The sequence below is a fragment of the Eublepharis macularius genome, chromosome 4 (assembly GCF_028583425.1).
Source record: "Eublepharis macularius isolate TG4126 chromosome 4, MPM_Emac_v1.0, whole genome shotgun sequence".
NCBI classification, from domain to species: domain Eukaryota; kingdom Metazoa; phylum Chordata; class Lepidosauria; order Squamata; family Eublepharidae; genus Eublepharis; species Eublepharis macularius.
In genome coordinates, this window is record NC_072793.1 from 78,238,195 (window position 1) to 78,250,772 (window position 12,578).

The 12,578-nt window shown below is 42.5% G+C and overlaps 1 protein-coding gene across 1 annotated transcript in view; it reads right to left on the reverse strand.

Moving 5' to 3' along the window:
* The window catches only part of LOC129327368 (collagen alpha-1(XXIII) chain-like), a 507,186-nt gene that overhangs the window by 73,843 nt on the left and 420,765 nt on the right, over nucleotides 1–12,578 (reverse strand). The window contains exons 6-8 of the mRNA XM_054975948.1: nucleotides 7,737–7,763; nucleotides 4,759–4,785; nucleotides 1,993–2,019 (exon numbers count right to left, since the gene is read on the reverse strand). Coding sequence (XP_054831923.1) covers nucleotides 1,993–2,019; nucleotides 4,759–4,785; nucleotides 7,737–7,763 — 81 coding nt within the window. The remainder of the gene's footprint in view (nucleotides 1–1,992; nucleotides 2,020–4,758; nucleotides 4,786–7,736; nucleotides 7,764–12,578) is intronic.

A 12,578-nucleotide genomic window follows, 5' to 3' on the forward strand; every position in this document is an offset into this window, starting at 1 on the left:
CAATAAAGAATAAGATGGTTAGGGGTTTGGACCACCTTTTCTATGAAGAAAGGCTGAAGAGTCTGAGACTTTTCATTTTAGAAAAGTGACAACTAAGGGCGGGGGAACGTGAAGAAGGTTTATAAAATTATGCATGGGGTGGAGAAGATAGTAAACAGAATTTTTTCTCCCTCTCCCGTAATACTAGAACGTGAGGGCATCCAATGAATCTGATGGGCAGTTGATTCAGGACAGACAAAATGAAATACTTCTTTATGCACAGAGTGATTAAGATGTGGAATTCATTGCCAGAGGATGCAGCAATGGTCACAGCCACAGACAGCTTTAAAAGGGGATTAGACAGATTCATGGAATATAGGTCTGTCAGTAGCTACTAGCAATGGTGACTAAAGGGAATCTCCACATTCAGAGGCAGTAAACCTCAGATTACCACAGCCAGGAATCAACTTCAGGGGAAGGCCTTGGCCTCTATGCCTTGTTGTTGGCCCTCCAGAGTAACTGGTTGGTCAGTGTGTGAGACAGGATGCTTGACTAGATGGACATTGGTCTAATCCAGGGGTGGGCAATTGTTTTGGCTCGGGGGCCACTTTGTGGGCGTGGAGGTTAGCGGAGGGCCGCACCTTTTAAAATGATTGCATTCATTAGTTAACTTTGCATTTCAGAAAAGGTATAAATTGGATCATAAAAATCAATAAATATAAATTAAATAAAATAGTGGTAGTTTTATTCAATTTATTTATTGTGCTAATTTCATATCATCTATAGCTGCAAGCACATTTAATTTTAGAATCAGTTTAATGAGACAAATGTACCCTATCACACTTTTCTACTGTCTTGGCGAGCCACAAAAAACTCTGTAGCGGGCTGCATGTGGCCCGCGGGCCGCAATTTGCCCACCCCTGGTCTAATCTAAGGAGCAGGGCTCTTCTTATGTTCTTATGTCACCACCTGCAGGTGGGAACTGAAGTTCTTCTGGAATTACAACTGAGCTCCAGACTATACAGATCAGTTCCCCAGAGAAAAGGGCTGCTTTGAAGGGTAGACTCTGTGGCATTATACCTCACTGAGGACCCTCTCCTCCTCAAACCCTGCCCTTCTCAAACTCCATCCCCAAATCTCCAGGAATTTCCCAACCCAAAGTTCACAACTTTAATATCAGAAAATATTTTCTTTCAAAGCTCAGTTCCTCATACAAATAAACACTAGATATTTAAAAAAGGTTTGCAAATTTGGGAGTGGGGAGGAGGTGGAAAGGAAGATAATTATTTTTTGCCTTCACATATAATTGTACCATTTTTAATTCAATGAAAGCATATTTTACAGTCCCAACTCAATAAAATTCAGCTCAATGAGAATGAATAACGGAAAGAAAGATGTCCGTATGCCTGACTGTACCACTTTAACAAAACTTGATTACTTTTATAGTTAAATGAGGTAATCTATGGATAAAATTCAAGAATTCACTTTTCTGGTTATTACATTATTGTTTCTCTGCTTTTTAAAAACATATCCAGCTAATAGTTTCAGTTTAGGCTGGGATTTTCAAATGCATACAAAATATTTAAAGCACTTTATTTCCATCTCATGATCACGATTTAGAGCATCACATGCTCTTCTTTATAGAGTTTTAGGCATCCCTTTCAGGGGCAGGCAGGTCCTGTTCTCAAGGAGTTTACAACTCAAAGCAAACTGTGATAAGACAACAGAGAGTGGGGAGAGAGAGGCAAGGGAAGTAAGAGGTTAATATGAACAAATGCAGCTTCATGCATTTTTTATAGATGAAAAGTAATGAGAAGTTATAAAACCTAAACAACAGATATTCTTATTTTCTTCTGAAAAAAATTCTTATAAAATAAGCTTGAAGAGACGAGTGACTACATATTCTTATTTTTATCTGCTTCTGTTTTCACATGCAAGAATATAATATGTTTTGTTTATCACAACCCAATCTCATAGACTTCAAAAATGTTCATAATTATTAATCATGCTTACCCTTGGGCCAATGTCCCCTTGCTCACCCTATAAAACAAAAAAATGAGCATTTCCTTTCATTAATTTTAATTTATCATTTCTTGTGTTGCTTGAATGACAAAAAAATCTATCCATTACATTTTTACGCTGCCTTTACAGAAAAAGGGCATTTACAGATTCTTCCATCCTCTGTTTTATCCTTCAATATTCCTTTGAGGTAAGTTATGGCAAGAACTAAAGACTGGACCAGATTCATCCAGTGAGAATCATAGCTTAAAAAAGGATTTGAACTCAGGTCTTTCTCAGTTTAAACCTCAACACTCTAACCACTAAACCATACCGGGTTTATTTCTTTTACATATAGCAGAAAAGGTGATCAAATTACAAAAAAAGAGGAAAGCACCTTAAAATAGAATCAGAACAAGCTTTTAGTTTTTTGATTACCTAGATCATGCATCCCCAGCATGGTCCCTGTGTGTGTAGGGTTCCCAGGTCCCTATATCCTTTTGGTGGGTGGGGGAGGACCTCAGACATACTTGTTGTACTTTACTTGCATGTTTTGCATGTGCACACACCCCGAGAGACATGATGACATCACTTCCAGGAAGTGATATCACCACGCCATCTGTGGGCATGCTTTAGGGTTACCAGGTCCCCCAACCCCCAGGTGGGAGGTGGGAGGTCCAGCACCTACCTTGTATCGTGCAACACACTCCTGGCCTGTGTGATGATGTTACTTCTAGGAAGTGATGTCTTGCACAAGGCATGTACCACCCTGGGAGCGCTCCTGCGCTCTGTAGAGGAGCCGAATTGGGTCAAATTCGTCCCAAATTGGGCCTGATTCACTCTGAATCCAGCCAGATTCAGGCACAAATTAGGCCGAATCGGGCTGCAGCAGGGCTCAGCAGTGCTCTGCAGAGGCCAGATTCAGGCCAAATTGGGTACAATTTGTCCCAACATGGCCTGATTCAGCCTCAAATCTGGCCAAATTGGGCCGCTGTGGCACGTTCCCCACCCCATTGGCCAGGGAAGCAGGGGCGGGGGGTGGAGGATGGGATCAAGGGATTCCTCCACCACCAGTGGGTGACTGGCAACCCTAGCATGTTCCCGCACCTTGCGCAGGGCTAATTCTGGCCCATTTGGGGCCAAAATTGGCCCCAGTGAATTGCAGGAACATGCCTGTGGCTGGTATGATGATGTCACTTCAGGAAGTGATGTTGTTGCACCCACTGGGAGTGTGCCTGGTGCACACTTTCCCAGGTTTCCTGCTAGTGGCGGGGGCAAAACTGGCAGGCAGCCAGGCAACCCCCTGGGAGATTGCTTGCCACCGGCAGGCAACTGGTAAGCCTATGTGGGTGCCATGATGCCTACTGGCACTTTTCCTGGCACCTACCAAGTGATTTTAGAAAGTAGATGGAGTTGCGTGGGGTTCTAGTTGAGCAGGTCTTCTGAATGGCCATCGAAGAACTGATTCACCATGTAAATTAAAATAATGTTGTTTGAGCAGCAGCTGCCACCACAGTACTGGTTTTATTCTCTCTCAATCTTCTTTCCCAGTGTATTTTAAAAAATAACCCTTTTGTCCACTGCAGTTTTTTCTTTGTGGTTGGCTCCACCTACTGAGGCAGCCATTTTGTGTTGGGCTCTACCACTTCTGGCAGCCATTTTGCTGTTGCGTTCACCACCCAGTATCACAATTCCAGATGTGCCAACAGGCTCCAAAAGGTTAGGGACCCTGTCCTAGATAGTCTTCACATGTTTCCTATATATGTTCCACATTGTTCAAGGTGAAGGTATGATTCTTTAAGTTGGACTTAGAATGGTTTGCTTATAACAAATAAGGTGTGTGTGAAACACTGTGGAAAGAAGTAAGGAACATCGGAAAGTAGTATGAGGACAGACAAACTGCAGTATTCAGGAACAAATGTCATAGAAATTGAAAGGAAAATGAATGTGCTAGTACATTTCAAACCAGTGGTTTCAAACAATAAATTAAGGCCAATTGTTTCACCATGTTGGACCTCCTGATTGAAATTTAGGTGCAGTGAGTGAGGAGAGGAGGTAGGATTGCTAGTCCCCCAGAGAGGACTGGGGATCCCCTGCTCCCACCCTCCACAACCACTCACCTGGCCGACAGGGATAAATGGTGACAGACTGGGCCTTCCAGGGTGTGCTCCCAGCATGGTGCAATGACACCTCTCCCAGGAGTGACATCATCATGCAAGCCCTGGGAGTGCTGCTGTGCTTTGTGCCTGGCCAATTTGGGCCCGAAACGGGTTTTGATTCTTTGAGAATCGGCCCAGTGCAAAGCATGGGATTGCTTCCCATGATGTCATTCCTGGAAGTGATGTCATCATGTCGCCAATGGGAGCGCGCACCTGCAAGGATCTCCTCAAGGTGAGTGCCATGTCCTTCCCGTCCTGCCAGGAGGGTAAGGAGACCTGGTAACCCTGCGGGGGTGGAGGGAGAGTGGACAAATCAAGACAGGATTTTGGAGAAGTTTTATTTTTTAATTCTCTCTTTTGAAAGAAGACTTTTTCCTCCCTTGATTGGAAATACTAGCGCTTCTTGCTTTAGGCCTTAGTTGGGACCCAGTAGGTTCTCATATTGCTCGCCATTATTTTTTTGTGCATTTGCCCTGCTTCAGAAGCCTCATGAAAGGATCAGCAAATTAGTGGCTCTCTGTCCTTGAGACAATATGGAATAAAAAAAAGTGATCTCACTTACTAGAATAAAAACCAACCTTATTAAGAATTTTAAGGCAGTTTTCTGAGTAAATAATCTTACCTTGTCCCCTTTTGGTCCTGGAGGCCCCTATAGAGATCAACAAGAGAATAATGAGTTGATAGCTCATTAACCTATAATTTTTAGTGAAACTTCCTCTTTCTAGCTTTAACGAAAGCAGAGTTACAAAACAGGCATTTATACTAAACTTTTTTTCCAGGATTGCCAGGTCTTGCTACCTTGAAACTGAGGGATGGGTGGGAGAGGTCCTGGCAGGAGGTGCTGCTTCTCTTCATCAGGAGTAGAGATGGGCACAAACAACAATATGGACAAAAAAAAGCTATGAACAGCCCAATCTACTGTTCGCGAACAAGCTGTTCATGAGGCTCCATTCTAAACGAACAGGTGGTTGTTGCAAGCCTTGTTCGTTGCTGTTCATCAAGCCAGACAGTCTGGCACCTGCAATCAATTCCCTTGGCAACTTAGGCAGGGATTGTCTGAACTCTGTCTGAACTCCTGCTGTTGCCCTGGAACCCCCAATCTAAGCCCAATTTAGCTTGATAGGCAGGTCTTCCTTTCAAGTGTGGAGCTCCAAATTTGTTACAAAGGAGCAAACAGCAGTGGGGAGGGGAGCCCCCAGCTTGGGCTTAGTTTGCAGACAGTGGAGAGGGAGAGAGTTGCTGTTGGCATTTTGATAGAGAGTGCATTGGAGCTTGAATTTTCTTTGTGTGGTGCAGTAGCGATCTACCCCTTCAAATTCCAGGGCTGCTGCCAGGCTCTGGGGCCAAGCTATTATTTATTATTGGTACCTTTCCTGGTGCCTGCTCAGGTCAGCTTTCTGGGAGTGGTGCAGTAGGGATCTTGACTTGGATGATGGCTGGAGGAGAGCCTGCTGGCCCCCACGAACAGCCAACCACGAACATGTTCGTGAACAGGGCCATGTTTGTGGTTGTTCGTGAGTCCCTGTTCGTGGATGGCAATGAACAACGAACATCATGTTCGGGTTTTTTTTTTCTGTTCATGCTCATCTCTAATTAGGAGCCTGCGAAGTGCACACCATTTTGCTGTGTGCTCTGGCCAGCCTCCCCACACCTTTCCTGCCGCTGACCAGATGAGTATTGGGTGTGTGTGTGTGTGAAGCAGCTGTGGGTGTCCTTTGGAAATACAACAATCTCTCCTTGAGATTTGTCCAATATTGATGGAAAGGCATGAAGGTATAGACCCGAGAAAAGGGTGTTTGTCTGTGTGTCTTTCACTGAAACCAGTGGGAAATAATAATGAAATAGAATTATGAAAGCAAAACAACAATAACAAAAAAGGAACAAAACTATATGAAACAACCCAGTAACAAAACAGTCCCTTTTGGAATTAATAACAGCAATGAAAAAAAAACCTCCCATGAGCAAGTCTAATTTACACCCAACCTTTATTTTTCTTCCTTTTTAAAAGTTTAGTTTAGAACTCATTCCCCTCACCTTTGTTTTCTGTATGAAGGACCCTCTTCTCTTTATCTTTCTCTGTGCGTGCATGTGCGTGTAAAGGAGCATTCAGTCATATAATGACATATAATTACTGACATATAACCCAGATACAGATTTATTACTACCTCAGTGAGAAGTAGAGTTGCCAACTCTGGGTTGGGAAATTCTTGGAGATTTTAGGGTAGAGTTTGGGGAGGGCGGAGTTTAGCACTCTAGTGAGGTATAATGCCAAAAAGGCTATCCTCCAAAGCAGCCATTTTCTCCAGGGAAACTGCTCTGTAGTCTGAAAATCAGTTATAATTCCAGGCCCCACCTGGACGCTGGCAACCATAGTGAGAAGTTCAACTAGGTTAGGCCAATAGTCACAGGTAACAGGTTTTGTTCATATTCTAGTAAAAATGTTCTTTATTTCACTTCAGTAGAATTCAAGTTTCCTGAAGTGTGATCTACAATGAAACATTTCTGCCCAAATAGTAATTGAATAGGTTTGGAGATAGAAATGGATTTACCATGGCAACCTGCTAGAGATGCCATTCACCCAGTTGGGGTGGGGGATCCCCCACTCCACTCCTAGCCTCCACCGCCGCCACCTCTTACCTGGCGGGCAGGGGGAAAGGCACTGGAATGGGTTGAATCCCCACCCCCCGAGTGCACAGGAGTGTACTCTAGATTGTTTCCACATTGCACTGGGAATGACATCATTCTGGTGCAACAGGGGCCGATTGGATAAAAAAAGGTATATTCTCCTGGTGCTCCCCCCCCCCCCAGTTTGAGCCCCTGCAGGACCTGGCAATTTTAGAAACTGCTGAAAAGGTCCCTGTCTCACCTCTGCAAACCTCCAAGCTGCCTTTTGAAATTACACCTAATGGTGTACATTTTCACAGCTCCATTCCCTAGACAAAGCAAGTGCAGGAGACCTGCTAAGTTTGGATTGTAAACTGTTTGCCTTTCATTGTTCAAGATACTCAAACCAGAAGCAGTATATATGTACATAATGTAAATTGTCTATCAACAACTTTAAGTTGAAATAATGTCTAGATGACTTTTTCAGACTTGTGATAGAAGATTTCAAACAGTATCCTTTTGTGAACATGAAAAGGTCATTTGAAAACATCACAGATGTCCAGTAGACCCAGTGCTTGAATAAAGGATAAACTGAATACCTTCTGTGAAATATATCGTTTCATACTGTCATACGGTTTCATATTGATTTTAACTGTTGTTCACCGCCCAGAGCCCCTGGGGATGGGCAGTTTATAAATCAAAATAAATAAATAAATAAATACTGTCAATATGTTTTCAACATGAAGACACTCTCACAGTAGGTGGGTTTCATGTGGGTAATAGCTTGCATATTGTTAAATGCAAGATCAAGGGGGAATTTAACAGCAAGATTCTCAAAATACTAGTAAAACCACATTAGTGCTTTGAGATTAATGTCAATGATTACTGGAATGTATGGAAATGCATAGCAATATCTTTTCATCATCATTTTGTGAAGAGCTGAATAAGGACAGTTGTTTAGTTCATTCATTTTATGTTACTCAGAATATGACTTACTGGCTTGCCATCCAAACCAAGAGGGCCCTAAAACAAAAGAAGAAAAGTGTGTGTTACAAAAGGAAATTAGTTTGTAAATCAGTACATCCTAACTTACCCTGTATGATCATCGGAGGTGATCCCCAGCTGCATTTTAGACTTTGCATGATTTGAAAATCTCTTTCACTGTCAATAGCACAATGCCCCCTCATCAGGTAACAGATGAGATAAGGATGGGAACAGATTCGCTGTGGGGGATAGTGGCCTGCCCCCTACTTTTAAAAAGCTTTCTTAGATGACCACTTCAAAATGGGAGAGTGGGAGGGAAGAGTATAAATTAATATAAAAGCTGAACAACAAAACCAGAACTGATATTTGTGAAATCAGCAACAAACTGAATGCCCCTCCATAGGGATAGTAAAGCATAGGAAACTAGTGAATGGGTGAAAAAAATAAAGTAGGCAGAGACTGGAGGAGGTTGTGTCACCTGTTACTAATCGAGGCACAAACACACACTATTAGATATCTGACTGTGACACGCCTGCAAAACAATCTCACACAATAATAATATAGGGTAATGTGCCATCAGGAGGAAAACTATTGTAGGTCTGAATAATGGGGAAATGTGAAGTACGGAAACAGGGGGCAACAGAGGTACGGCCTTGAGAGAACATGTGTAGGCTATGAATTTCAAATGAACAAAATACACATTTATTGGACAAAAATCTGAATATACAGGAACAAAAACCTAAATGTGCGTATATTGGAAGGATCTTAATTATTTAGCAATATTTTGGTTGTTTTCCAAGCACCCCCCCCATCCTCTTGTAAAACTTCTTAAAAGAAAAACTGGTCTGCTTTATTCTGCAATAAGTAACTTCCTACTCTTCATTTGCATACTGCTCCATATAATGTTTGTTCCTTCATTTTTAAAAGACTGATAATTTTAAACAGAAGTAAAAAGCAGAGTTGCCATATTTCCCACAAATCTGAATATTGATTCAAGAAAGTGCATATACATCTAGGATTCTCAACCAGCTTAGACTCTCAGCCTCCTTTTTAAAAAGAAGCTTGAAATTCAAAATTTGCAGAGGAAACTTGAAAATATGAATATTATCTAGACTATATTAAATATTGATATCTCCTTCCCATCCTTTTCTTTGCTTTGGCTCACATTTACCTGGTCTTTAACATTTGTGAACGCTAGAGTGCACTGAAAGAACATTAATCTGCACAAAGTGATCTCAGTTAAGCACTGGAAGGACTTCTAGAAGAGGGACAAAGCTGATGATGACCCCCTGGTATCACTGCCAAGCCCTAAGTACAACTTTGAAGGTCCTCACAGTGAACAGGTTCTGCTCCCAGTTCTTTGGCCCTCTAGGGGGCGAGAGGGCACTCTCTGCATTTCCTGTTTCTGCTTCTTCATGTATGTAATGGAAAAAACAGAAGAGGCAGTGCTGGCTTCTGATTCATTTATTAAAAATGCACACCAATTTTAAAAGGAGGTGTGTGTCCATGAGGAATATGATATCTCATTGCCAGCTCAAAAATGTTATAATATAGGGTAGCCGAAAGTTGATCATTAGCAGGTGTTATGGAGCTGGGGACGAGTTAGTTCCACTGTTGAATGGGATTAGATTATTTTCATATCTATTCCAATTATGAGATTTTATTATTCATCCTGCATATTTGGCAGGATGGGTGGTATGTAAGGAGGAGATTTGCCCAGGGCAATTGCAAAAGAAGTGATGTGGGTAGTGAGGGACTGATCTAAATAAACAGAACAGAGGAGGATATTTACTGGGAGAAAAGGAAGGGGAGAATTCTAGAATAACTTACTGTGTGCATGGTGGCTGTTGTGCTTGATACTATTAACTGCAATGAGATTATAGAGGGAGAGCTTTTTCATAACAATATTGTTATGTGGAAGTATTGGTCTGAATTCAATTGTTCACTCTTGTAGATTATTTCATTTTCTGAGATTGCGTATTTGGGCTGGCTTATCAGTTTTGGGAAATAATTTTCTTTAGCTTTCTTTGTGGAATTTTATGAACTAGCAACAGCAGCAGCAGCAGTGTGCTTATATATCGCCCTTCTGGACAGATTAGTACCACATTCAGAGTGGTTAACAAAAGTCAGTGTTATTATTATCCTCACAATACAACTGGGGAGGTGGGGCTGAGAAGACTGGCTTACCCAAGGTCATCTGCAGAGTTAATGGCAGTAGTGGGAATCAAAGTAGCTGCAGCAGCTCTCTGCTACTTTACTAGGGCTGCCAGGTCTCTTGCTGGGTGTGGGGGATCCTCCACTCCAAGTCTATGCCCCCTGCTGCCACTCACCTGGCCAGTAGGGGGGAAAAGCCCCAGGGAATGGGCCCAGGGGGCAAAAAAAAACACACAGCAGTTACACTCCTTCCAGCTGTGATGAAATCACTTCTGGAAGTGACATCATTGCACCCAGTAGCAAGCATGCTTCCAGTTTTGGGGCTCCCAAACTGGCCCCTGTGCAGGGCAGGAGCATGGCTGCCGCCAGGTGCAATGACATCACTTCTGGAAGTGATGTCATCACATCCTGCTGGGAGCGTGCATGCGTGTGAGGAAACAGAAAATTAAGTGCCAGGTCAAATGTCCCTCCCACCAAGAGGGCAAGGGGACCTGGCAACTCTATACTATACACACCATACTGACAATCTGAGGGTCACAAGGAGTCCCACATCTGCATCAGCTTTAAGGAGCTATGGAGTGCAGGCTTATCCTTCTCCACCTGATTATTTCCCTGGTGAAAATCCATGGCACCCAGCTCCTATTGTAGTGGAAGGGATAATAAGATGCCTTATATTTCCCTCCTAGGGTTAAGATAGGGTTCTGAATCACCGTCTCCAGGCTGACATATACAGGGCTGGCCCATCCACTAAGTGGCCCTTCCCTTCTTTAGGAGGGCAGGTCAGACCTGAGGCTGGCTCTCTTTCTTCTTCCCTCTGCCATTCTTCACTTGACTATGGTGGATGTGGGGGGCAAGATGGGGCAAGAAGAGGAATGGTGGCTTTTCACCATAAGGGGTGAGAAGGGGAGGCACTTATTTTCCCACCTCCATGTGATGGAGTGGGGATAAGGCAGGTGGGCACAATCTTCCTGCCTTTCTGCAGCCCAGCTGGGGGATGAGAAGGGTGGATGCCATCTTCCTGCCTCCCCATGAGGGGTGGGGGGCTTAAGTGCCCTAGCCTAGGGCATCCAAAATCCTTGGGCTTACTCTGGTCACTTGCTGCCTCTAGCATATCCTTTAAAAAATCCAGCCTAAGGATGAGTTCTGTGAAATTCAAAGAAAACTCACTACTTTCGGATTTTTAATTGGCCCTAATAAAGGTATTATGCTAATGTTACTATCTGGATTCTTGTTTGTACTATCCTCCTTTTGGAAAGTGGAATGGGCTCCTTAACGCCATCATTTCCCCACATTAAACATTACTCTGTTATTATTTATTAATATTCTTAATATTGTTTACCCTTGACATCACCTGGCTGTATTATACAATGCATATCTAAAAGTCTCTTCTTCTCTATAACCAAGAGTAAGTGTTGGTCTCTTGTGGCCAACAGAGAAAGGTCTATCATCTAGTCTAAGAATCTTGCTTTCTCTGGAAGACTTCCCATGGTTTAGGGTTGCCATGGGCCCTAGGTGCCAAAGTGGGTGCAGGGGGTGGGGGCAGCAGAGTAGGCAGGGCAGGAAGATGGTGTGTCTATGACAGTTTCTTTCTTCACATCTTCTTTCTCTTGGCTGATATGGAGATAAAATCCTTCCAAGATACTAATAGTAATAAATCGAATATTATTACTATTAGTATCTTGGAAGGATCTATCGCCTTTCAGGACAACTTAACGCCCACTCAGAGCGGTTTACAAAGTATGTTATTATTATCCCCACAACAATCACCCTGTGAGGTGGGTGGGGCTGAGAGAGCTCCAGAGAACTGTGACTAGCCCAAGGTCACCCAGCTGGCTTCAAGAGGAGGAGTGGGAAATCAAACCTGGCTCTCCAGATTAGAGTCCCGTGCTTTTAACCACTACACCAAACTGGCTCTTTAACAAGTCTGAACTAACAAGTCTGATCTGCATATAAATAATTTGTCAGATTTTTGGGACTCTGATATGGCAACCTAATACAACAGTAAATCTAATAAAGGTATTTTATACAAGTATGAAGACAATAAGCACCAAGAATAATGACATAAGTATTTTAAAAGAGACACAAAGGAAGGAGAAGAATTATTGATTTGGAGAAAGGAAAAAAGATGATAGCAAATGCAATGGCACTGAGATTCCTATAGACATCAAGAGTAGTAGCAGCAAAGGCAGCAGAAGCACATGCTTGATCAGATCTCCCCTAGTGCTTAGGACTCCTTCGAAACAATATCTTATTTTTAAAGTGAAAGAATATGAAAACAGAAAAGTGTCCACCTACATACAGCTACTCAATGAGTGATAATATTTTAAATAGATTAAGAATGAACGAAGTAAATTATTCTCTATAAATAGGATAACTAGCAGCTCTGTAACTACAGGTAGCAGTTAGGTGATTGGAAAAGTAAGAACATTTGGAAACTTCAGCTGATGCTCTTACTGCAAAGAGTTCGTACTGAACTCCCCATTGCATGACCAAATAACAAAACAAGACAAGCCTTCATATAAAATAACACGAATAGAAACATGGTTTGCTGAACTCTATTGTTTCTCAAGTGGCTGCTGGAATGTCTTTATAACTAATTTCAATAAAGTGCTTTCAATAATTGCCTAACGTATATGCAACTATTCTGTATACATAAAAGAGCTCCTCCTTTTACATGCAGTTATAATGTATTCTGCATAG